General features: G+C 40.0%; 2 protein-coding genes across 2 annotated transcripts in view; both read right to left on the bottom strand.

Moving 5' to 3' along the window:
• The window catches only part of LOC118810871 (protein mono-ADP-ribosyltransferase PARP14-like), a 28,050-nt gene extending 8,018 nt beyond the window's left edge, over positions 1-20,032 (bottom strand). The window contains exons 1-10 of the mRNA XM_036574985.1: positions 19,861-20,032; positions 17,527-17,658; positions 12,972-13,208; positions 12,506-12,742; positions 9,626-9,642; positions 7,727-9,268; positions 7,501-7,591; positions 3,240-3,413; positions 1,964-2,068; positions 1,124-1,192 (exon numbers count right to left, since the gene is read on the bottom strand). Coding sequence (XP_036430878.1) covers positions 1,124-1,192; positions 1,964-2,068; positions 3,240-3,413; positions 7,501-7,591; positions 7,727-9,268; positions 9,626-9,642; positions 12,506-12,742; positions 12,972-13,208; positions 17,527-17,658; positions 19,861-20,032 — 2,776 coding nt within the window. The remainder of the gene's footprint in view (positions 1-1,123; positions 1,193-1,963; positions 2,069-3,239; positions 3,414-7,500; positions 7,592-7,726; positions 9,269-9,625; positions 9,643-12,505; positions 12,743-12,971; positions 13,209-17,526; positions 17,659-19,860) is intronic.
• Positions 20,033-22,166: 2,134 nt separating this feature from the next.
• Positions 22,167-27,416, bottom strand: part of LOC118808419 (protein mono-ADP-ribosyltransferase PARP14-like) — a 36,373-nt gene continuing 31,123 nt past the window's right edge. Inside the window, 3 exon segments of the mRNA XM_036571083.1 lie at positions 22,167-22,866; positions 23,040-23,214; positions 25,804-25,958. Coding sequence (XP_036426976.1) covers positions 22,571-22,866; positions 23,040-23,214; positions 25,804-25,958 — 626 coding nt within the window. The 3' untranslated portion in view covers positions 22,167-22,570.

Raw genomic sequence — 27,416 nt, 5'->3', positions numbered from 1 at the left:
AGCACACCAGCATCAACAAGTTTGCTGATGATACTACAGCCATTGGACTGATCACTGGAGAGGATGAGACAGCATACAGGAGGGAGGTGGTAGATGTGATGGCCTGGTATCATGACAATAATCTGTCCCTTAATGCAGACAAGCCCAAGGACACTACACATAGGTGAGACAGAGATGGAGAGGGTGAAAACCTTCAAATTCCTTGGCGTTCACATCAGTGAGGATCACACCTGGTTTCACCACACACCAAATCATCAAGAAGTCCCATCAGCAACAGTACTTTCCAAGAAGGCTAAGGAAATTTGGCATACCAGCATCTCAGCAACTTCTACAAGTGTACGATCAAGAGTGTCTTTACCAGCTCCACCATAGTCTGGTATAGAACTTGCACTGCTTAGCACAGGAAGGCATGCAATCAAAACTGCACAGTTCATCTCATTTGTTTGAGTAAACCTCGCCTCGCTACAGAACCTTTACCACGCCAGGGTCATCAGGAAGGCACTCAGCATCATCAGGGACAGTACACATCCTCAACACAGCCTCTTCACTCTTCTACCATCAGGCAGACACTACAGGAGTGTGAAATCCAGCGCAAGAAGACTGACAAACAGTTTCTACCCACAGGCCATCAGGCTTGTGAACGACTCTATCAACACACTGCTCCATTCCCATCACTCTGACTTGTTGAACTCTGGCTAACACACACATACACATCACTTATTGAAGCCCACTCAACTATACATACACACATACATTAAATGCATAAAACTCTTGAATCTTGAATGAACACACAAAAAAGGTCTATATATAATATATTATTTTTAAAACAGTGTGCTGTAGAGGTTGTGTTTACTGCTGTTCACTTCAGAAATCAACAAAACATGTCATTTGTCAAGGTTTGCTGAAATATTTGCATTCAACTGTACACATGGTGGCGAGGTTTGTTCAAACAGGCCTTCTGCAAATGTAATATCCCTGCCATGCAGGCACCCAGGGCCTTTTCTCGCTATAAACCATATAATCAGTTACTTGGGGCCCCCTAGTGGCTCAGATGGCTTGCTGCTTTGAGAACTCAATGCTTTGTAAACTCATCTTTACCAAATGAACACTGTCCAGAGGGAACACTTACCAAGGTTTTGGCACTCCTTTTCAACAGAGGGTCCAGCTGCTTTGAATATGGCCCCCGAGACACCTGAGAGTATTTAACATGTTTGTCTATTGAGAATCACACTGCATAACATACCAAACACCATCATATGCATTCAAGTTTTTAACATCAATCCATTTCTGTTTCCCAGACTTCATACATATCACAACAAAATTGCTATTCATTTTTTACTAAAGATGAGTTGCACACTGATAAGCCATAATATCAAAACTACATCCTTGTTTCTACACTCATTGTCCATTTACCATATAGGAGCATGTTGTAGTTCTACAATTGCAGACTGTAGTCCATCTGTTTCTCTGCATACTTTGTTAGCCCTTTTTGGGGTCCTTTGGGGGTCCTGACCCTGTTCTTCTATGGTCAGGACCGCCTCAGGACCCCCACAGAGTAGGTATTATTTGGTGTTGGATCATTCTCAGCACTGCAGTGACACTGATGTGTTGGTGGTATGTTAGTGTGTGTTGTGCTGGTACGAGTAGATCAGACACAGCAGTGCTGCTGGAGTTTTTAAACACCTCAGTGTCACTGCTGGACTGAGAATAGTCCACCAACCAAAAATATCCGGCCAACAGCGTCCTGTGGGCAGCGTCCTGTGACCACTGATGAGGGACTAGAGGATGACCAACACAAACTGTGCAGCAGTCTCTGACTTTACATCTGATTTTACATCTACAAGGTGGACCAACACACACTAACATACCACCACAACGTCAGCTCCACTTACTACATAAACTGGACAATGAGTGTAGAAACAAGGTTTTAATGTTATGGCTGATCAGTGTAGAGTAAACTAACCTGCTTTTAAGTCCATTTCTCTGTTGGTTGTGTTCACTATGGCCTGCACTTTTTCATTGGTGATGTTGCCTTTTTTAATCTCAATTCTGACGCCGTTGATATTGGCTATAATTTGGGTTGAAAGTAAGTGTGAGATGAGTTCAGAAAAAATAACAGAAGATTTTTTTTTCTTTGCTTATAAAAACATAACTCAAACCTTGATTTGCATGTGCTGACATGTTTCCTGTAAGAGAGTTCTTGAAAAAGAGAAAAAGGGTTATTGTTTTAAAAGTAAAGAAGTACAAATTCAGTGTATTTGATATAATGTACAGTGCAGAGAAATAATACATAAACAGAAAAACAGGAAACACAATAATTTTCAAAAAAATTCAAAAAATACATTTTTCTATATTTGAGAAAAAATATTCCAAATATAGAAATCCCAGCTTTCCGAGTTTTCCCCATTTTATATATTTCATTAAATTATGATGATGTTAAATGAAAATGAACCTTCTTGCTCCTCTCCTTGAAATAATCACAGAAGTCATTCCAAATGGTCTGATCAAATGTAACCACAATTATCTCTTTAAGACAAGTTGAATTCAACTGAATCAAATGGTTCTCCAGTCCAGTGAAGATGGCTCTGATGGAATTGTATGCTGAAATTCCACCTCGTCCTGTAGAATTGACAGGTTTGTATTATTTTTAACTAACCCAATCCAACTTGTCACTTTAATGGTCATTTAATGGTCATGCCTGTTTGGAACTCTATAGTCCTTAAAGCAGTGGTCTCCAACCCTGGTCCTGGAGATCTACATTCCTGCAGAGTTTAATTCCAACCTGACTCCAATAAGCTGCCCAGCCCCCATCAGGGACTTGGGAAGAGGTCGATAAGCTGGAGTAGGTGTGGCAATAGTAGTTGGAACTAGGCTCTGCAAGGACGTGGCTCTCTAGGACGAGGGTTAGAGATCACTGCCTTAAAGGAAAAGTGCAGCAAAAAATCAATGTACATTTTTTTCCATTTGCTCCAATTGCAGTTGATCAGCCAAGTCAATGGAATTTTGAAATATATCTGTGGAAATAGTTTGAGTGAATATTAACTTCAAGTGTTTGTTAGCAACATCAGCCTAACAGCTCCAGTTCTAAACTAAGGCAAAGCAAAATGAAGACACTACATATGTCTTGGCTGATGACTGCATTTGGTGTACGTGGAAAATAATGTAAATCCAAATATCAAATAAAATAAAGTCAACTATGTGTTTATGCTCTGCAGGACAGGGACTGGTTGTGGTCTCACCTGTCCCGATTGCTGGGATGGCCACTCTGGCAGCCATTTTACTTTCACATAGTTTCAGGACCTTCTCAATGGAGGTTATGATGTCTGCAGCATGAATGGGCCCAAAGATCTGAGCGATGTGCTTACAGGAAAGATTGCCACCGCCTGTTAAGATTACATCATCTGCTCTAGGACCTGGCAAGATTCACACAAGATTAGAGACACTGCTGGACAGAACAAGGCTGAGTCAAAAAAGCCAAAAATCTTAACAATCCGACAAACATTACCAAAGTTATTGTTATTTACAATACAACATTTTAGTCAACAACATTTAGTCAAAACATCTAAAAAAAGGCATGTACAGTTCTAGAACAAATCTTATGGACAGATAAGACAAAGATCAACTTATTCCAAAATGATGGAGTGTATGGAGAATGGAAGGAACTATCAAGTCCATCTGTCAAGCATGGTGCAGGTAGTGTTCTGGCATGGGCATGCGTGGTTATCAATGGAACTGGTTCTCTTGTATTTTTTGATGATGTGAGTGCTGACAAAAGTGTATTGGCCTATATTGTCTGCACACATTCAGCCAAATGCTTCAGAACTCATAGGACGGCGCTTCACATTATGAACAATGACCTAGGGCATATTGAGAAATCAACCCAATATGTTTTTTTAAGGCAAATAAGGGGAATGTTTTATGTTTTATAAAAGCCAGGTCAAACGTCTGAGCTCAATCCAATCAAGTATGCATTTTACTTACTGAAGGCAAAACTGAAGGTAAAACACCTCAAGAACAAGCAGGAACTGAAGACAGCTGTAGTAAAGGCCTGGAATCACCAGGAATACACCAAGTGATACACCAGGAGTATCACCAGGAAAAAAACCCAGCATCTGGTAATGTCTATGGGTAACAGACTTAAGGCAGCAATTGACTGCAAAGAATCTGTGTCCAAGTATTAAATATAACAATTTAAGATTATGTTAGTTTATCCAATTACCTTTGAGCACCAAAAACTGGGTGGGCTCTGTATGAACCAGCCCTGCTGGTGACATCCCGTTAATTAATGCGTGGGAATGAGATCCTAATGTGTGGCCATGACGTAGTAAGGCGTGGGAATGAGATAATTAAGTCGTGGCCACGACTTAGTAAGGCATGGGAACAAGATCATGCCTTGTTAAGCTGTGGTCAAGGCTTAATTATGTCATTCCCATGCCTTACTAAGTCGCAGCCACGACTTCATTATCTCGTTCCCACGCCTTACTAAGTTGTGGCCTACTTTTATTTATATGAGATGTCACCAGCAGGGCTCCATAGATTTGGATGTAAATAACCCCCAAATTAAAGCTGAAAGTCTGCACTTTGAACTCATACTCTTGATCTAATTTCAGCTCCAAGATTCCATGACAGCTAAAATAATAATAACTTTGTCAACATCCACGGTACACTTTGAAAGTTCACTTATGTTATTACATTTCTGGAACAGCAAATAATAAAGTAGCTTCAGCAGTAGGCATCATAAGCTCCGCCCACTGTTATTGTTTCATTTCAGATTTCCACAACCTGTATTTTGTGCACTTAGTGTCATCTCAACTGAATCACCGCTACCTCATCAAAGTTGGACTGGTTTAAAATGGCTTGATATTTGGAACAAAAAACAAGGAAAACCTTAATTATTCTTGAATAATTAAGAACCTACATCACTTGAACACAGCAGCTGTTGTTTACATTATGTGAACATTTCATGATGAATGGACCTGTAGAAAAAATACTTGTAATAAAATCTCTTTAAATCAACTTGTATTAAAAGTTAAGAATGTTGTGACCTTCTCTTGTAAAGCGGAGGCAGCGATGATATTCTCCACGAAGCACAATGAGTGTTAGAAGTACATAACCATATAAATAAAAATAGGAATTACCATTCCTTCTGTATTCATCCACAATGGATTTCCCTGCTGCTCTGAAGATTGCTCCAGAAACCCCTATTAAACAAAAGCAATAGACGTTGCAAGCATGCAGCAATACTGCTTTGCCAGATATGAAACTATTAAAAAGGATAGTTTAGGGCTACAAATTCCTTGAATTGAAACTTTAAAGTTCAGAGGTGAATCAAAGTCCATTACTCATCAATGAACCATAAATCTAATAAGTCAATCAATTAAAGTGGGTAAACTGAGCAGCATCGTGGCTGTTTGAAAAATACTGCTATATATAATCTCTCCATATTTTGTAATACTTTAATGTGTTAAGTTTGTGGTTTTGCAATTTCTACTGTTAAAACAACTTACCCAGGTGCACATTTAAATCTCTGTTGTTGGAATTGACGATAACATCCACAGTCTCTTTGGTGATGTCTCCTTTTTTGAGAGATACTAGCACTCCATGAACAATCACTGTAAATGACACGTTTAAGCTTAGCACTGTTGGGGAAAGGCACTAAACTTTAAAACTGAAATTCATTCTATAGCAAGATAACGACCCCAAGCACACTGCTGAGATTAAGGCCCAGTCCCATTTTACCCCCTGCCCCTACCACTTAGCCCTTACCCCTCTGTTTTGCGCGTTCACGCCTAGCGGTAGGGTGTACTGATTTTTGTTGAGATAGAGGGGAAGGACAAAGTGTTAGGGCTACATGGCCCTCCAAACAGAGGTTTTTCAGAGTCACATTCCAAACAGAGTGTTATGAGAAAAAAAGAAAAACCGGCAAGTTGACTGCACAAGCGACCAAAGAAACCCACGAATGTGTGAATATTCTCTGTTAAAAAATTATGATAACCATTGTATTGTCTTAGTTTAATGTCTTTTTAATGTATTATGGTCCTTTTCTTCAAAACAATGATAAAAAAGCACTAGCAGTATGTTAACGTAACTTCTATATATATCTATATCTAACTTCAGCTTCATATCACCAAAGAATTGGGGGTGGGTGATAATAAACAATAGTCATATCCCCCCTCTTTGAAGGCATATGATGCCCTAAATGTAACTAAAGCCCAGCAGTGAGGCTGCTGAACTTTACCCTCCTCTGCTATCACTGCAGACTGGCAGAGTCGCCTACAGAGCAGCACTAGTAGCCTGTTAATGTTCTTTTTATTTGAGGTTTGTCCTGTTTCATAGGGGAAGATTTCAGTCACTACCCCTTGTAACTCAGTTCAAAGGGGCAAGGTCACACTCAAAAACAAGAGGTAGGGGTAAAAATTAGAAATGGGATTGGGTCCTAAGACCTAATTATCAGTTCTCAGAACAATGGACTGACCACCCCAGCATCCAGACCTCAACATCACTGAATGTGTTTGGGATTACTTGGATTATCTAACTTTGAAGGTGTGGAAAAATATCCCTGCAGATTTCTTTGAGAAACTGAAACCAAGTCTCCTGAAAAGAATACAAGCTGTAATAAAGACAAAGGCTGGGCACACTAAGTACTGGAAAAATGAATATAATTAAAAGTTATATTATATTAAGTTGTCAAGGCTTTCATGTAATTTTCTGTTAAATATGTTATAGCATATAGGTGAAGAACAACCAGAGGGAAACAATGTGTATGTGAGCCAATGCTCTTTTATTGAACAGGCAACGAAGTAGAACTGCTATCCAAGCAGCCAGGATAGTGGGCAGATCACTACCAGCACAGACAAGCACCAATAACACGTGCACATCTTAGACTGAACAACAACAACATGAATATTAAATGTCTCTCCTTATGAGGAGCATGGTGCCTCCTGAGAGCCTCTTCACATGGCCAGTTTGCATAGCTACACTTCCTGTGCTCCTACAACAACAATGATAATATTGTGGCATCTTGCCACTGGCCACACTGCTGTAGGAGTGTGGGAAGCATGGCCATGCAAAGTGGCCATGCAAAGTGGCAATGCGAAGCGCTGCGCTCCCTGTAAATAATGTTATTGCTGTTCAGTTTGAGATGTGTTTGTGTGTTGTTTGTTCTTTATTATTTTGGGCTGTGGAAACAGGTATGGCTGGAAGTGACCTGCCTGCTATCCCGCTGTATTCAGTAACGTGGTGGTTTTCTCTTGCTGCCGGTTCAATAAAAGAGCATTTGCCCACATGTGCAGTGTTTCCCTTCATTTCTTATTAACCTAGACTCTACAATATGTTTTCTCCTTTTTCCTGATGAAGGTACTTAATGGTCATTTTCACTGGAAATTAAATAAATTAAATAGTGGTCACTGACTTTTACACAGTACTAAACATAAACAGTCCATCTTCCATTACACCCCATGTTAGGTTGTGCCCCTAGCATACATAATTGCAAGAAATTACCTGATGTGTCTAATTTGCGTTTCAGATCTTGCATGGTGGCTTGAGAAAGAAAGGTTGTTGGGCAAGTAGGTGTGATTTCATTAGGAAACCCCTAGTAGGACAGAACAGTAAATGGCAGAAAAAATGTGAGTACTCTTTTTCAAAATTTTGTTTAATATTTAATTTAATGCATTGGTCAGAAACCTGCATGACTGGATTACCAAGAGTTAAAGAAAAAGAAACCTACCAGTTCCTCTACAAGGATGTTGAATTCCTCCACTATTTTCATGTCAGAGTCTACCACGTATATGTCCTTCACATTCTTCGGGGTGTTTTGATCATCACTGATGAATTGCAGAATTGCTTCTCTGATTGCCTTAGAACTTTCTTTCAAGGAAAATCCAAAAGGCCCACAGCCAAGTACAGGCATTGCTACAGAAGCACTACTGCTTTGTTCTGCTTTATGGAGACTGTCGACTATGGCTGATTTCAAGTAGTGAGGGCCCAGGGTTTGGGAGCTTTGAGGCAACACAGCATAAATGAGTGTTTTGGTACTGAGATTGCCTGGGTTACTAAGAACTACATCTCCAGCAAGTAACCTTGTTTTGTCCTTTTGAAGCTTATTGAACACCTCTTGAATCTGAGGACTTCCCATTTCAAGGAAGTGCTGGGCAGTAGGGTTGTCAAAAGCCAGGTTTGTACACAGTGGACAAATCAATGTATCAACAGTGTACTGATGCAAGTCACCCTCAGAAACTGTTAAAGTGGTACAGCTGTTTATTTTATGTTTGAAAGTCTTTGCAGGACCAACTTTGCTCAGTTGCTCAAAGTACAGTGTGCAATTCCACCCCTTGGCTTTAGCCTTAACATTGGCTTCATTCTTCTCAAGGACCTTTGACTCACCTGATCTAGAATAAATCAGCTTCTCCATTACAATTGATGATAGTTGCTTCCTTACCACTGTGATAGCATCTTGGATCTTGTCCTCTGCTGTTGTAACATTCAGACAAGGTGTACTCAGAGTGTCACAAGCATATTCCAAGCTTATCCCAAGGTTTCTAATTTCTGGATTTTCTGACAAGTTCATGAAAGACTTGATGAACTCCATTTCTCGCTCAGATTTGAGAGGGATTTTTTCTACTGAGTTCCTCTGAATCACAGTCATAATGGTTTTTCTATCCATGACTAAATGTGCACTTGTTCCCTTCACAAGGTTCTTGATCTTGTCTAAGAGGACACTGACCACCTCCATAAGGCCAACTATTACAATCTTAGAGTCAGTTTGCTCAAAAAAGATATCAACCTCAGGAGTGATGAGTGTAAGACAAGTGCTTTCCACACTTTTCCACACTTTGAGCTCAACTGCTAACTCAGCTGCACTGTACTTCGTAAGAAATTCTTGGGCTGCCTTTCTTGCCTTGTTCTCCCAAGTTGGTCCAATTTGCAATGCAGCCAAAGACTCTTTGTCCACTGTCATCTCCACAACTAACTTTCTTGGAAATGTGGTCTTGTCTAAAAGGACCTTGGCATGAACCATCTTGAGTTGACTCTGTAGGTCATTTTTGCACTGTTCATTGTTTTCAATGAAATGGAGAACCTTCACATCAACAGGAATGGTGATGTTTGTTTGAACCTCAGACAATGTAGGTGTTTCACCAGTCAGAGCCTTCTGGAGACTTGAGTAAAACAAAAGCACAGTAAGTTCTTCACCACAAAGATGGTGCCTCTGATCCAACACTCGATAAGCAGCTAGGAAAAGAGAATTACAGGTTACATGTTCTCTCTGAATCTAGCATTTCACATGAAAATTTGCTTTCCTATTACTAAATTTTGTGTTCATAACTTTCATCAGCACATTCACCCACACACACATTAACCCTGAGACAACTTTTTGATGGTTATGAAGAAAGTAGTCACTAACACTTTTTCAGTCTGTTGTTATGCCCTGTTTCCCACAATTTATTCCCAGTGTCATTCATAGCTAATAAACAATGCACTAAAACTACCAAGATCTGGAGATGTGTGCCAACAACACCAAGCCAATCAATACATTTTTTCCAGTTGTACATATGTGACCAAGAGCAAGGACTGACAAGAGTAACTACACCATTCTTCTGACAGGATGAGAGTATGATCTACTGCCTACTGTATGCCATTGCAGGTCTACATGGAACAAGCAGACATGGAACAGCAGAAAATTCCATGTGCTTTGAGGTGAATCTGTCTAACATTCATTTTGCGAGTTCGGACCATGCCTACAACATGTGGGGGTAGAATGAGAGAAGACTCATTGAGGGAGGGGAGAGACCTCTGAGAACTTGGGCTGCAGTTCTGGGCGGCTTCTGCCTGGAGCTAGAAGGCTGGACCCCCTTCTTATAACTGCAGTAGGACTGATAAAGGACTGAGGAACAGGGAGGAGATGTGGTGGTGGTGTGGATGCGAAAACTTTGTCACGGGAAACAGAAGGTAGAAATGGAAATTTATAGGGTGTTTAGACTGGAAGGAGGTAAGGTAACAGGTAGAGATGGAAGGATCGGTTGGCTATGTACCAGTATTAGCTGATTTACAGCCCAAATATGTGACTGGTGATTGGTCAATATTTCTCTAACTTAGCCGACCCTGAGAGGTGGAAAGCTTTGAAGATTTGTTTCTGTTCACACATTAGCATCCATGCACTAAGCTTAGCCAACACTGCACTAGCTCTATGACCTACGACTTTGGCAGGAGCTGAAAATTAAAATGCGACACAGAACTACAAAAGCAATCGCATACCAGCCTTTTTTATCATATATTTAAAAAACCATCCATTAAGCAGGAGGACTGTTTCGTCCCGTTAGCTGGGCCAGTTCCGTAGGTTCCAGTTTTTCAATGGTTATACTAGCCTGAGGCACCAGAATGTAACTGCTGTACCGTTTAAGATGTAACATGAAAATTCAAATGATAAGTTGGCGAAAAGGAAACTTCAGCTTCACCGAGAGCAGAAAGGCATTAAAAGGGATGAGGAGGTTGCTCTGTTTCTGTGTCACAGGTGGATAACGTTCACTTATTTTTGCTGTTTCACAGAACCAGTGGGACAGTATTGATTTGTCCTATTTGCTAATTTTACCAATTTTATTACTCTGCACTACTACTCTTTACTACTCACTGGTTTGCTTTGGAGCAGCAATTGTAATGACAAATTGCCAACCAACTTAACTAATGTTAGTTATATTACTTGTTTCGCTCTAATGTCACATCATGACATTTGTCCTTGCAACATTTGCGAAGGGTTTTATGGCCACGAAGAGTTAAAAAAGTGTCGACTGCCTTGGCAATGCATGTCCATGATTTTGGGGTTGGGGCCTCTGACAGAGCAATGAAGAGAAGAGTGTATTTGTTTTGCTGTTGAGTTTAAACATCAACAGTGTTTCTCCAGAATTTCTTACTGCACTTTTAAATGTGGCATCCAGTCCTGCCCTTAATAGTTACCAGCTGGTCGTATTGAAAGACGGTCTGTGATCAGTATCAGCCCCAATATCACTAATTTGTCAACCTCTAGTTTCAGGCATGGTCCTGCTCCCAAACTTCAGTTATTTCATAACTCATTCTAAAACCAAAGGCAACATTCAAACTGCAGGTAAAAGTGGCCCAGATTTGATTTACTGTCCAAATCTGTTTTGGTTGTTTCATCATTTATACTCATCTTTTCAGTGCGAACTATATCTGACATCAGTCTGAACAGATCATGCTCCTGAACTGACCCACTTATGCAAAAGACAAGCAGTCCACCCAGCTCATCCAGCAAACACAACTGTCCTCGACCTTTCTTTAAGATTAGCAGACTTCTTCCACACAACTTCAAAATGAGCTATGTGAAATGCATTGGATTACAGTACCTTTAATGAAAGCGGTCCAAATTGCAGGGTACTGGTTTAGGCCCCTCTACCCACCTCTGAACTTTATCATGAACAGTGTCAGTGTTTGTTTTGATGCTGCTTCAGTAGCTGCAGCCTCAGATAGCAATATTTCTTAGCTAACATCTCTGAAGAACTTCAGGCTGTTTTCATGCCCAGTTCATTCTCTAAAGACCGCACCACAGATTGTTTTTCTGATGTTTTATCTTTATTTTTATCTTTGGTTTGGATGGTGCACTGCAAGGACTAAAGTGGTCTAAATTACTCACATGTGTGTTTGTTTATTGATCAGAGGTTTTGCAGGGATGCTCTGCTACTCTCACATTCACCACCATGAAAACAGAAAAACAGAAAATAGAGATGCTTATCATCAATGTGTATACAAATTTAAAGTTAACCGATCAAGTCGTTGATGCTTGGCCAAAGATTTGCTCCATAATCCATGATCAATTATTATTTTATTGCTGGTGTTTTGTTATGTGCAGCAGCTTGCAGTGCAGGAATGATAGAGTGTTTGTAAAGAGTGAAATGTTAAAGCTGCAGACAGTACAGCAAAAATGTACACTGGAAAAAACATGCTCTGGTGTTGAATTCTCTCGTGAATTAGCATTGCTCTGTTGTTTGGTGCTGCCTGAATACGGGTGGAATCGCCAAACTAAAGAAAAAGTTTAACAGTCTGCACCATCCAAGGCAGGTCTGAAAGTGCCTCCCAGCTGAAAGGGAGATTCTGATTGGCTCTGCTGCTCAGTTTTACTCTGTCTGTTCGTGCCAATCAGTGCTTAGTGCAGTTTAGGGAAAGAGGAGGTTTGAACTCAAAAAGTGGTAGGGGAATCCCCCCAGTACTTTGAAAAGGGGCGGGTCAAATGCCTGCTCCCCAACGTGGCTCCGATAGCCCTGCCAAACTGAAACTGTCAGATTGAAATTTTTTTGTGCCTCATAGAAGAAAACCACTTCTACCTGCAGTGTGAACATAACCTTAAAGTCAGTTATAAGCTCTACCAAACTTTCTCACACACTGCTGCTCTGTCGGAATTGTCAAAAATCAAATAATCAAGTGCATAATCAGCTGGGAAACAGCTGTGTATGGACAATGATATGCTATTAACTAGGATTAGAGACAAATGAAAACCAACCATGATAGTCTTTAAAGGTTATAACCACACTGTTCTGGCTAATGATCCAGACTAAAGATTTTATATCTCCTCCTCCACTTTTCATTTTGTTGCCGAAATGTCCAGTAAGGAGGTCTTCTTTAATTCTGCCCATGTCCCCCTGGACCAGGACGGAATCTGTTAGCTCCAAATGAGAGGCTCTAATGTCCATTCCCTGCGGCTTCTTGGTGGTACATTTAAACAGGAAATTGTTGACGTCTAGAAACATGATACTGATTATCAACAGAGTTTCTTTTTTATCTAATCAGTCAGACACCTAAAATAAGAAAGTTATTGCAAGGACCAACACCTACTTTCACAGTTTAACTGTACAGTTGAGGCTTTATCTTCACATTATCGTCAATGTAGAACATGTCACATCCTTCTTTGAAGAATCAAAGATGTTTTCTGAAAAATAAAACTCCTGCACTCGTCTATTCTAACTCACCAATGTCTTCTTTGAAGGTGACCGCGATCCTGTCTTCATCCAGAAGCTCCCAGGTATGTTCTGCTTTTTTACTACAGCTGCTAATGAACAAAGTAACTATTTTGTATTTGCAGACATCTTTGAACCCGGTTAAGATGAAGCGATGGGGGTCCCACTTTTCTGCCACATTTTCTTCTTTATAGGCCTCCACTGAAAAGCCAAAGTCATGTTCCTTCACAGCAAGAATTTTCAAAAAATCTAGAAAGTGATGCAGAATTGTTGTGTAAGTAGAATAATGGAAAATGTTGATGTTTTTAAAATTCATAATGGAAAAAGCAACCAAGATTTTGTTAGTATTAGAAGAACAAAAAATCCCTTCCTTGATTTTAGGGATTGACTCAAAAGAAGTCTAAGGTTGCAAAAACTACAGAAAGAAGCAAATTCCTGAGTAAGGCTAGTCTGGTCATGCTAGTCTACACCTATTTGGTCTTGTAGTAGGCTCTAGTCCTCGAGGGCCAAAGCAAAGTATTTGTTTTTTTTCCTGATTTAAAGGTGCATTAGGTTTTGTTTTTTGTTTTCTTTTCTTATAGAACCCAAAAATAACCTGGAAAATATGTAGAACATGACTTTAAAGCACTGTTTTAGCAATGGTATCACCACAAGAGTATTACATGCCTGAAAGACCCTGTTTGGAAAACTGCAGTATGGAACAGGGGGCTTGTCTGTGTTCACACTGACCTCCTGTCAGTTATATTATTAGACACTCCTCTACACTGCACTACTCTGCCCCATTTTTTTGTAGGGTAGAGTAGTGTGGCAGAATCTGGTAAGCGAGCTGTGCCACCAGGTTCTAGTACTATAGGGGAGAGAAAACTCAAACACTTAACAGTCACGAAGCTGAAGTCAGTTGCTCTTTTGTCAGCTTCTCGTTCGAATTTTTCTGTTCCACCTTAAATGGCACAGCAGTAGTAGCTACATTCTGCCACATCCGGCGCCATTTAAGGTGGAACGGGAAAATTCGAACAAGAAGCTGGCAAATGAGAAGCTGACTTTAGCCTTGTAAAACGTAAAAGTCTGTGTTTTTGTTTGTATTATATTTTTAGCCTGTACTAGTACATCAGCACATACTGAGACATATTTACAGCCAAGATGGTATAACCGACATAAAGTCTTGTGGCTCCCAAGGTGATTTCATTTTTCTTGACAGGATAAAATGGCTCTTCTTAACATTTCGGTTGCCGACCCCTGGGTTAAGGCTACTAGTAAGGGGTGATCAGCGTGTGGGGCCAGCGCATGACCGTTTGCTCGAACTGTCCGCAGCTCAGTCAAGATTGTACATTCGCCACTAACCCAGTTAATGACCACATTCTATGGATCAAATTTTGCATGGATTGCCTGAAGCCTGTAGTGAAATTGTAGTGAAAATTTGTAGGTGCTACAGCTATTAGCTACATTTCATCAAACTGTAGCGGCTACAGCTATTACCTAAAGACGACAAAACTTGTCAGAGTTGATTCCAAAGAAAAACAGGACAGTAAAGGCAGTCTTGACTATTCTTGCAACAGTAAATGTTCATGAACTCAGTGCCCCCCCCTCGACAAAGTAAACAGGACGAAGTTGTCATTCTCCGCCTTCTCATTCGAATTTTGCATGGTACAGCACACTATAGCCACAGTATTCACTGTCATTAACATCTTGTTAAATTGTTTTAGCTAAGACTGTGGCCTTGGTAATGCTGGCAAACTCTAAAGGCATTTTCACACTTGTCCCGATTACACACCCAGGGCTGATTCTGGGCTCGTTTGGAGGAGGGGCTCATTATCACTAGTTTGCAAAAAGGTAGACATGGGCTTCATCTGTTTGCTGCATTTCATTATTTTCCTTGGACACAAACACTCAAGTGGCGAAGAACAGTGTTTTTGGATACGTGGCCTTTTACCATACAGGAGCACCTGCGAACAAGGAGCCATTCTCGTTTGTGACACATTTAGCCATGCAGACAATCACAAAAACTTGAAAAAAGAAGTGACGCAATAGGTCAAAGCAGTCACATTACAAAATGAACCAATCACGCCATCCCACACTTGGCAGCACTGAGAGTGGATAGCTGCAACATACGCAATGGACGACACCAGAGTTTGCTGGAAGCGAACCCCAGACCAGTGATTACAGGAGGTTACGACCTCTGGTCATAATATACCTCTTTGTGTGCCTTGTGCTGGCATTCTGTGTGTTTTCCCTGTTGTGTGTCCTCTTATGTGCAGGTACATAATTGGCCACATGGGGGTGCACTGATGTATAAGAGGTTGCCAAGGCACCATCTTGCAAGACGTTCAGGGCTCTCTCCCCCAGAGAACTTGGAGAGAGGAGAATTATCACTCCATAATGTCTTCCGGGTTTCTCAAACACTAGAGGGCACTCCTGAGTGAGTCTAAAACTAATGGGTTAAGATGGAGCATTTGAGCAAAATCATAGTTTATAAATACTTAAACATTTTATTGTAAAAGAATATAATCATTTCCTGAACACTGAATAGCATAAAACATTTTAACACTGCTGTTATATTTTTAAGAGCTTTTAAACTCGAATTATAGGAGTTTAAAATGGCGCCTCAAGTATGTCACATCTGTGAGTGCGGACAGCCAATGAGCAGCACCTTCTGCTGCCCAAAGCCTGTTTGCTGTAGAAAAAAGGAAATATATAGATATGTTTTCTTTGCTTTTTTAGTGAAATACATCCTTCTACTTTCTAAAATTAAAGGAAAGTTCTGGGCAAGTGATTAAAAACTATTCTAACTTTTCATTTTTAGCCATTGAACTCCTTTTACTCCCATTCATTGAGGACTCACTCACAGGCGCCCTCTGCTGTTTTGCAGTCCTGTTTTTGGGAAAACGAGGGAAATAGGAAGTGGCCAGGCTCCTTATAAACCGGCTCTTTCTCTCTCCTTGGACATGACCTGGAAGAACACTTGTTCAGACCAGCCTGGCACTCTTCACAACACTCTTTGCTTCGCTTGGCTTTATTTGTGAAGTTCATGAAAGCTCTGTTAGACTCTCTGTAAACACATTTGGAAAGTAGGGGATGAGTGCCATTTTGTTTTGGTTACCGTTTCTCTGGTTTTCAAACAGGGAGATGAGGTAGCCATTTATATTTTTGTTTCGTTTTGTTTTCAGGTTCAGTTAGATTTGTAATCATTAGTTGTTTTATTTGTTATTTTGGCACACGCTCGTCCCTGAAGCCATCCCCCATCTTGTGTTTGAGATTTTGAAGAAAATAAACCTGACATTTTCTGGTTTCAGTGGTGTTCAGTGTCTCGTCTGGCAGCAGGTCTGGAGAGAGAGCCCACTCTCATTTTCTATTACAGCCTGACCCTAGACCGGGTCGTAACACAGGAAGACCAGAGAACGGTTCCCTAGACTGCTCCTGAGCCCAAACGTGTTGAACTCACAGAACGAGCAGTCCTGTGTCTGGAAAAAACTTTATGAGCAGGAATGGGAGGCAGATCTAAAGAGTAAAACGATCCTTCCAGTGTTGTTGTAGTTTGCTTAACCGGTAGATGTTCAGTTTCTTTAGCTGATGCACCTTTAAAACACCCGATTAATCCCAATTATCACTCACTTATCAAACCACTGACGAGTTGAATAAGGTGGGACAATTGAAAAAACATCTGAGCTGCATCATCCCATCAACCTGTGCATTCATGAACTGACCGCACCTGTGTTCACTGTCACTCTTCTGTTATGAGAATGGATTTATGAGTGTTACAAATAAATATATGTATTGTGTGTAGCTTTCCTACACAATCAGGTCTTGAGAGCGTATTCCCTTCAAACAAAATAAGACATGTTACCTGAGTGGTTGGCCAGGTTTAGGATCCAGCTGTTTTCTCCATGTTTTATTACTTCAATCTGCTCTGAGAACTGTTCAAAATAGAGAGTAAGTATGTCTTCATCAACAGAATCACTGCTGCTGACCAGCAGGCTTCGACTTCTGTGGTCTGTGTCAGTCTCTAACACAGAAAATATGACAATGTCACATATTTTGATGATAGACTTCTTAGCACAGGAATGTAAGTAGCATATTTTTATAGTTTTAAAGAAAACAGCTGCAAAGAATAATTACCTCTGGGACCTTCATTCTTTTTTGCCGCAGAATAAATGGGACAAAAGAAGAGATTTGTAAGTGACATTGAACTGAGCTAACTGAGCAAGATTTGGACTACAGTTCTACAATTACAGACTATAGTCCGTCTGTTTCTCTGCATACTTCGTTAGCCCCCCTGTTCTTTAGTGGTCAAGACCCCCATAGAACCACCACGCAGCAGGTATTATTTGGGTGGTGGATCATTCTCAGCACTGCAGTAACACTGACGTGGTGGTGGTGTGTTAGTGTGTGTTGCGCTGGTACGAGTGGATCAGGCACAGCAGTGCTGCTGGAGTTCTGGAACACCTCAGTGTCACTGCTGGACTGAGAAGAAAACAAGAAATACAATGACACAGTACTGAACCCAAACTGGACTGAAAAATGAATGCAAAAGTCACCTGACTAGCAGGAGTTTGCACCACTTCCACTTTACGTCTAGGTCGTACAGGAGGTTTCAGCTTCTTAGCCAGAACATCTTCATCCAGCTGCAGTTTTACTGTTAACTCAGCCACTCCCAAATCTCTGAAATCAAGCTGATGAACTCTAGCGAGCACATTCTGTACATCTGTGAGTTAAAAGGCCATGAACAAACCATTTCAACATTTAAGTTAGTAAGACTTACGAAGAAATGAAAAACTGAATGGAACACCACAAACTGTTGACCTTGATAAGTGTATTTAACTTTAAAACACTGAGGTAACTCATTGCCCTGAAAAATAAGTTTTTGTATAACTTTTGGTATCATGAGAACAATATGAGGGCAGCAGGGTGGCGCAGTCGCCTCACAGCAAGAAGGGGCTGGGTTTGATTCCCCGGCCAGGTGACCAGGGTCCTTTCTGTGCAGTTTGCATGTTCTCCCTGTGTCTGTGTGGGTTTCCTCCCATAATCCAAAGACATGCAGTCAGGCCAACTGGAGATGTCAAATTGCCCCTAGGTGTGATTTTGTGTGTGAATGTATATGTTTGTGTGTCTACCCTGTGATGGACTGGCAACCTCTCCAGGGTGTTTCCTGCCTTCTGCCCAATGACCACTGGGATATGCTCCAGCACCCACCATGACCCAATAAGCAACTTAGATTGTGTGTGTGTGTGTGAGAACAATATGGTTGCCAATTGAGTTGCTAATTGAAACTAGTGGAGTAATACAATGTGTTGCGGGGGGATTAATATGGAGCACCCAGCACCCTTTGTGGCCACAACAGCCTCCACTCTTCTGGGAAGGCTTTTCACAAGATTTTGCAGTGTGTCTGTGAGAATCTGGGCTCATTCAGTCGTAAAAAAGCATTTGTGAGGTCAGGCACTGATGTTGGACGAGAAGGCCTGGTTCTCAATCAATGTTCCAGTTCATCCCCAAGGTGTGTCAGGGCTCTGTGCAGGCCATTGGAGTTCCTCCACACCAAACTCATGTCTTTATGGAGCTTGCTTTGTGCACAGGGACACAGTCATGCTGGAACAGAAAAGGGTCTTCCCCAAACTGCAACTTACAACACACAAGTGATACGTAAAAAATGCAAATAGGTGAAAAAGAAAAACGAGAGAAAGAGCTGCAAATGCAAATAGGTGGAAAAAACAGAGTGGGGGAAAGAGGCACAAATGCAAATAGGTGGAAAAAGTAGAATAAGGGAAAGAGACACAAATGCAAATAAGTGGAGCCAGCGGGAAGGATTGCAGCACGGTTGCATTGACCAAACAAACATTTATTAGATAAATCCGACGAGGAATTATATTTCATTGAAACAACACAGACTTAGTTTTGCTTAGTTGCATGCAGTTTTTGGGCAACATCACCGAGAGAGAAGTGCTTAAAACCAACAACAGTGAAGTTTCATTTTTTTGAGTGTGGCAGTTTAAGCTGTCTTGGCCCAGTCTCTCTTGCTGCCAATGGCAACAGACTAAACGAAACTGTAATAATTGTATGAAATCATCAAAAAATTTTAATTTAATTTAATAATTTTATGTAAAAATAGACCTAATTTATTTGGGTTTTGAGAGGCTTGAGGTTGCATTTGATGTACTGAACCAGCCTTGCCTGACATGTGTTAATAAGTCATAGTCATGAATTTATGAACCCCTTATATTTTCAGAATTTAAATGGATGCATATTGAAGACCTACTTTTGTAATATGGAATACTCCACATAACAAGAAACAGGGGTTTAATTTTGGGTATTAATTTAAGTTTTCAATTTTAAGGATACCCATACAAAACAATAATACAAAAACACACATACACACTTGCAATTTGCAGACATTCTATATGCTTTCTTGAGCATATAGTGGATATCACCAGCACATAAAACTTCATTCCCAATGCATGTTTGATTAAAAAGAGAGCATAATTAGTCCTGTTTAATTGGATTTAGTGCAGCAGTTTGTGAAATGTTGAATAAAAGTAGTTGGATTTATAATTTAGATGGTAAACAAAGGTTTTGTGGCTTGTAATGACAGTAGAACCCTTTTTGGTGCCATTCTTAAAGGATTCTTTTAAGCTTGCTTTCTAAAACTGGTCCCAAGGGCCCAAATAACAATGCATTCATGCATTCTAATGGTTCTTTGCACTTTTAGCAAAAAGGGTTCTATATAGTACCAAAAAGCTGAACCCTATAGTGCTATATAGAACCATTTTTAAAGATTTAACAGGTGTTTTATTTTAAAGAAGAACTATTTATGCATTCAAATAGTTTTCCAAGTTCCTGTATACAACCATTATCTTTAGTGAAGAACCCTTGAAGAACCCCCGTGTTTAATGGTGCAGGTATCAGGTCTTACCTCCCTCACTCAGGTAAACAAGCAGAGCTTTCCGTTTGTCCTCTGGATGCTCCTGTATCCGCGCTGCCTCTCCTCCAGACCTCTTCTTATTTTTGAAATACAACTCTAACTTCGGTATCACACAGTCCAGATCGTCTGGAAGACCCTCTAGCAGCAACTTCTTCTCAGCCATGATGGACGTTTTCCATGAGAGAAGTGAAGTCTGACTGAGAACTTTGTAGAGACATGTCCAGCTTTGTTTTGTCCTGCCTGTATTCCGGAAAATCCCACTTCCTGTGCTGGAATTGGCCGGCTGCTGTCCTAGGATTGGCTAAGGAAGGTCAAGCCTTTTTTATTTGCTGCACTTATTGCAAAGAGAAGTGTGCACTTATCAGAAACAACACTCATATTTATTTAATACAAAAAAGTCATAGCCAATATTTTAGGGGACAAAAAACACTCATAGTATTTCAATAAATTTGTTGTTTTTGACAGTTTTAATGAGTCTAAAAGATTTAAAAGTGACTCTGCTGATAAATGTATAAATAAGCAGGTATTTGCTGGTTAAAGCAGGTCTGATGCTGGCTTAGCTGGTCATCCAGCAGGAACATGCTGGTTGACTAGAATATCAGCATCTGAAACACCCAAGCTGGTTTTGCTGGTAATTAGCCTACCAATTTCCACTGATGCTGACCAGCACACCAGCATCCACAACACAACATATTGTCACTGTAGGAATAAAACCTTGTGGTCTCCATTTCTGATGTTTTTCATTTTTAAATATGAAATGATGTTTTATGATGAACAGATCAAAAGAACTGGTCTAAAATGGCATAGAATAAAATTTTGTTCTGTTAACTTACACTGAAAGATAAGAATGATTTCTCCCTCTCTTGTAAACTTTCTTTTTTGGAGATATGAGGCTTTGTTCTGACAGTGATGATATGCTATTTTTCTAGCTGGGGAATTGAACTTATTTCTCAAAACATCTGCATAATTTAACGTTTGAGATGTAAACAGTCATTCAGAGTGGTTTGATGTGAAATGGTTCATTGTAAAGACAGATTTCTTTCCAGTGGTGGTGATGGGAATCAGGGGCCGCCATGTCTTCAACACAAATAGAGCAATTTTATTTACTGTCCAAAACCAACAGAGGACCTAGCATTCGTTAGATTTTGTGAAGATGAAATTTTGTGAGGAACTCTGACCAAGTGAAATGTGTTTTTGAGAGACAAGCCCCATGGATGGCCCAATAAATAAAAAAACATAAAAATCTCTACTCTGAGCAACCCTGGAAATGTGTTTATTTCTATTGCTATTAATGTGCAACATCCTACTGTATTCATCATAATTTCTGTGTTTCCTGATATTTTCTTTCAAGCCAAACCAGGTCATAATGCAAAAACAGCAGTAGTCTCACACACATGGAAGCTAACATTCCATTTAAGTGGCAACAATAATATCCCATTCAATAATAACTGAAACAGAAAATGTGCCTAAAATGTTTTTTTTTTTTCATTTAATTAGTGATTTGCACAAATTCAATTGCTGCTGATTCTTCTACCTTTCATGTCTGCAGTAGTCAGTCCCAAGTATATGAGCCACCTCTGACCTTGTGGGGCCCTCAAGGCCCCTGGCAGTCAAAGGCCCCTAGCAGGCTGGTAGGTAATCCATCCCGGGCCCCATGGTGGGATTTCCCAAAGCAGGATTTCTCAGTTTCTCAATGTCCTTCATCTCTCCTCCTGTTGTAAATGTTTGACTTTTGGCTTAAGTTGGCTTCATCTGGCTAACTGACAAACGCCGTATGAAATCTGCCTTTGCTTTACACACAGGTACCTGATATTTTCAGTCCATAGCATCAGACATTTATATTTAAAGTCATATAATTACACCTTTTTAATCACTAAAAAAACAGTGTTCTCAAATAGAAGCCTGTGTGTTCCTGCAACTGATACCAGCCTGAGCAAGTTACTCATATCGCTGCTGTGGGACGAAAACCTTGTATCTCAATTGTTGTTGTTTTTCAGTTTTTTAAATAATTTTAAAATGCCTGTTGCCCTTTACATTGTGTGTAAATTTCATACAGGAATGGTCCAAAATGACTTGGGGAAATAGTCTGGTTCCATTGACTTGCATTAAAAGTAAAAGTGGTTTTTTTCCTTCTCCTGTAAAGATACCATTTTGGAGACAAGGTTTTCTCCCGAGAACAGCGATATGCTGTTTGGACTGGGAGTGAAAGCGAATGCAAGCTATGCAAGTCAAAATTGGTGCCTGGAAAGATTTGTGAGTTTCAGAAGTGAACAAATAAAGACACAATGCAGGTATCATTTTTGTTCCACATAAATGTATTGTTTTTGGTACAAAATCCATTTTAAAAGAATCCTTCATTTAACATTATTACAAAATATATGAAAAGAATAAAAAACTGAATCTCACTGAAAGATTTAAGCTACTAAAAATAGTGCAGGGCTTGAAAACAGAAGTGAAATTTTAGTATAGTTTTACCATACGCTGCAAAGTATTTAAGGAACTCTTTATGTTTATGGTACCTGTGAATAACTGTGAAAGTCAGTCAGCACAGTCTCTGAGGGAAAATAAGACTGGCTACACCTCTAGAACATCTGGTTGCATACCAATCAGATGCATTCTGTATAATAAACTTAACTTTCTGTTAAGCGCTGATTGTAAAGTGGACTGATATGAAAACTCTGTAAACAGTGACTTTATGCATTCATGTATTCTTGAAGATGATCAGATAGTCAGGGTAAGCCCCCGCATCACAGAACACCACAAAGATGAATGGATCCTCCAGATTATCCACAGCGCAGTCGAACAGACCAGCCCGGGGGTCGTTAGGGTCCAGAGGGTCCGGCTCCTTCATTCCTCGTCGGCTTCTACAAGGTGTCCCGGTCACAACTCTGGCTCTGTAGACGTACTTCAACCTGTTCTCATCTGGATTTGAGAACCGGTGTTGACAGGAGTACCAGGCTTCCAAGGCAAAGTAGGTGCCGTGTCCATGAGCAACAGCTTAAAAATACATAGAAGGTAGCCTGAGTATAGCTTACAAATAGCTTTATAACTGTAACTGTATTTTGAAAATGTTATTCTGGGATAAAACAATGCCGTATTAGTTAGACTGGGCCATACTGGCACATATATATCTGAGAATCTGCCCCTTATATTTCTGAAAAGTGACTTACCGTTTCTTCCACAGAAGCTCCTGTTAAAGCCATTGTTATTGATTTTCTGGCAGATTTCTCTAGTGGTGCCATGATAGAGAAACTGCTCATTTATCTGGTCGGGGTATTTCTTATCCACCTCCTGCTTCAGCACAGAGTACCTCTGCCACTGGCCTTTATTCTGAATTCTGCGGATCTGAAATCACGTAATAACGTAACACAGCTGATTCATCACGAATGCTTGAGAATCATAACAGCAATTTTGCCTCAAACCAAACCAAAGTGATTGTCATGTCTCCCACCCTCTGGGGAGGCTCTGCTTGGACTCTCCCTGGCTCTGCCCACTCTCCTCCTTTCCCACACACCTGCAGCTCATTCCAAAGACATTAAGGCCCAATCCCATTTTCACCCCTACCCCTTGTTTTCGAGTGTCACGTTGCCACTTGAAACTGAGTTACAGATTGTTGTGGTTGAAATCTTCCCTATGAAATGGGACCCTCAAATAAAAAAAAAAGAACATCACTTCATTAACAGGCTACTAGCGCTGCTCTGTAGGCAACCCTGCCAGTCTGCAGTGATAGCAGAGGAGGGCAAAGTTCAGCCACCTCGCTGCTGGGCTTTAGTTACATTTAGGGAATCATATGCTTTCAAAGAAGGGGGGACAATTATTTATTATCACCCACCCCTAATTCTTCAGTGATATGAAGCTGAAGTCAGCTATTCACCAGCTTCTTGTTCAAAATTTAGCTAGATAGCTACTGAGACATCAGCACACTACTAGTGATTTTCATGCATGTTATGAAGAAAAGGACCAAAATACATTGAAACAACATTAGACTGAGATAAAACAATGATTATCGTAATTTTTTAACAGAGAAAATACTTAGATTTAAGTGTTTCCTTGATCGCTTGTGCAGCCATCTTGCCGGTTTTTCTTTTTTATCATAACACTCCGTTTCGAGAGTGCCTCTGAAAAACCTCTGTTTGGAGGACAATTAAGCCCTAACACTTCGCCCTACTCCTCTATCTCAACAAAAACAGGACACCCTACCCCTAGGCGTGAACACGCAAAAAGGAGGGGTAAGCGCAAAGTGGTAGGGGCAAGGGGTGAAATGGGATTGGGACTAAGACTATACTTATACCCCTTTGTTTTCACTGTGAGTTTGCGAGTCTCTGTGTAACTAACCTGAGTTAATTTGTGATGGAGGGATGACTAATGGGCTTTAATTCTAGAGTTTCAATGTAAATTCAATGGGCCAATATTTAGTCAGTATTTTTAGGCTCTGCCGCTTACAGACGGGTAACAAATCAAAGGGAATGCCAGCACTGGGTGTTAGTAAAGCCACCGCGAGCAGACAGAACAGCGTTAACATGCCTTGGCATAGACTCTACATGTCTTCTACAGAACTGTACTGGAGGGATGGAACACTATTCCCTCAGTTGGTGTTTCGATGATGACGCTGCCTAACACGTCGAAGGCCATGATTTACCGCAGAGTATGATTATGTTCATACCCATCAAACTACTCAGTGATTGTGTGAATGACAGCATTTGGCCCCACATTTTGATTTGGATCACCCCAACAGATGATCTATACATGTTCAAATTATGAATAAACTATATGTTGAAACTCTCAACAGTGTTAGGGGTAGAGTTAGTATTAGTACCAGGGTTAGGTTTAAGTCCAGGATGAGAATTAGATTTAGTTAAATGAAGGTAAATTGAATAGATATTTAGTTGAATACAAGTTAAATGCAAGAATAGCATGTACAGGGGGGCTATCTTCATCCTCCATTGTCAAATATTTCACTATAGGCTAAAGTTGATGAGTCAGAATAACTGTGTTGGTTTGCAGTGACCCTCTCTCTTAGGGGACAACCTGACCCAAACGATACCAGCAAAATGCCGTCCACATAATAACAAAGCCACCAGACCCCTTCACTGTACGGGGCAAGCATTCAGGCCTGTACCGTTCTCTTGGTGTATGTAACACATGGACTCAGTTTATCTTAAATCTAATCATGAGGCTTAAAGGAAACCGAAGCTTAAGATAACTCATGCATTAAAAACGTAAAACGTGAAACATTGCTGTGAGGATTTGATTGCATTCAGCAACAAGAGCATTAGTGAGGTCAGGTACTGATGTTGAATGATCAGTTCTGGATCACTCCAACTCATCCCAAAGGTACTGGATGGAACTCCATCACTCCAGAGAACGCAGTTCCACTGCTCCACAGCCCAATGCTGGGGGGGCTTTATACCCCTGTAGCCAATGTTTGGCACTGGGCATGGTGACCTTAGGCTCATGCGCAGCTGCTTGCGTCCCATTCTGTTGGCAATGGTTTTCTATTGAGATTATACAAGCTGTCATATGAACACCTGTGTCAGCAGCAGAGGCACCTTAAAGCAGCTGAATTCAGTAATTCAGTAATTCAGTGTTTGGCTACTTTTGGACATTTCATGCATTTTAATACTTAATTTGTTGAATAACTAAAGATTAAATTAGGATTTGTAAAGATTCAATTAAATTAACCAAACTAAAACAGTTTTAAACTATAGCAACAGATGAAGAAGTAGCCTAATATGAATAATGGAACAACAGCAATTATATGAAACATAAATATGAAGTAAGTCATTTCTTAGTTTGATCACACATGACTGCATACGTAAATAGTTGTGGAAATGAAGTTTTGCAAAGCCAGTTTTTATTACTGACCTTTCAAAAATCGAATTCTAAAAATTAGACCATGTCCTTCTATAAGACAGGTTTCGGGTGTTTGCTTACTTGCACAACTTCAACAGGATCTATATCGGGGTGCTGGCTGGAGGTCAGAAAAGCTGTCTCTATTTTCTTGTACTCGTCTGAATCTGGAGTGAGTAGAATTATTTCCACGTCTCGTCCTTCCATTTTAGTCCATGTTGGTGGAGGCTGAATAACAGCTGAAAGAATAATAAGAAGTTGAAGATGTTTAATACAGCAAATTAGACCAGAAACAACATTAAACTGTCCTCAGACAACTTTATAAGAGAGGCTGGGATGTAACGGAAAACACCCAATGGGAATATGTACGCAGAATACAGAAATTAAGTATCTTTATTCAGTCCAAGTTGCAATTTTTAAATGTAGTATTCGGTTACCTCTTAAATTTTTGGAGAATACTTTTAGAATACTTATCTATTAAATTTTTAAAAATATATTAAATCTTAAAAAAAAAACACCCTTAATGCTTGTTCATTAACAATTTTAAAATCACACTCAAGTTTCTTCAAAGAACAAGTGTTTCAAAAGTTCCAAAAGTTTTTTTATCGTAGTTTCTGCTAAAGCCTGAGTAGACTGATAAATCAATGTGATGATCAGTTATTAATCTCAGTGTTACTGAGCTCTTCTAAAGCCTGAGTAGACTGATAAATCAATGTGATGATCAGTTATTAATCTCAGTGTTACTGAGCTCTGCTAAAGCCTGAGCAGATTGATAAATCAACGTGATGATCAGTTATTAATCTCAGTGTTACTAAACTCCTTTGAGGGATGATGGAACTGAACAGTCTCCTCAGTAGTGTTCACCAGTGATAAGCTTAGTGTCAGTGTTGTACTGGACTCGTGCATGCCATTTTCTAACATTTAAAAAAGTGAATTTTTCATGAAACATATTAACAGAATAAATATGTGAAGAAAACTGCCACCCAATAACAGCAAGCAGTGTGAAAGTAGGAAGAAAGGTTTTTCTCCTTGTGTCTTATTCATATGTATTCTTAATTTATTCTAAATGTATTCTGAATAGGTTTTTGAGATAAAAACCCACTTTATGTATTGTAATAGAATATGTTACTGAATACATTAAGGACAGTGTGTTCAATATTCAGCCATCACTACTTTTCAGGTGTATTTTACATTGTATGACCAAGTCCATTCATTTTCTCTCCTTACCAACCTGCCCTTGTACACACTCCCTATAAGAGCAGGGAGTGTGTACTAGGGCCAAAAGATGAGTGATTTTAAGGGACTAGAAAGCCTGATAAATGATAAAGTCAACAGAAATAATTTTATATGTATATGTTCCTTTCATACTTTGGTAGCTTTAGTTAAAATGAGAAATAGCAATCAGGTCTCAACTGTTAGAATTAGAGTCTTAAATAACAAATATTGTAGCACTGAGAGTGAAGCGACCAAGAAACTTTAAAATTCCTGCATCATTAAATGGTTGAGATATAAGCAAAGTCGTTCAGAGTGGTTTGGTGTGAAATGCCCTGTTCTAGAGAAAGCAGAGTCAGAATTGTTCACTGTGGTGTTTATAGGAACCAGACATCCACCTCTAAAAGCTCCCTCACAGAAAGTTATTACATCAAATGGTTATGAATTCACTGCCTGATGCCTGAGATATTGTTTAATGAATTTTT

The sequence above is a fragment of the Colossoma macropomum genome, unplaced genomic scaffold (genome assembly GCF_904425465.1).
Source record: "Colossoma macropomum unplaced genomic scaffold, Colossoma_macropomum, whole genome shotgun sequence".
In the NCBI taxonomy this organism is placed as follows: Eukaryota; Metazoa; Chordata; class Actinopteri; order Characiformes; family Serrasalmidae; genus Colossoma; species Colossoma macropomum.
Note: the sequence above shows the minus strand (reverse complement) of the source record. Positions and strands in the feature narration are given on the sequence as shown.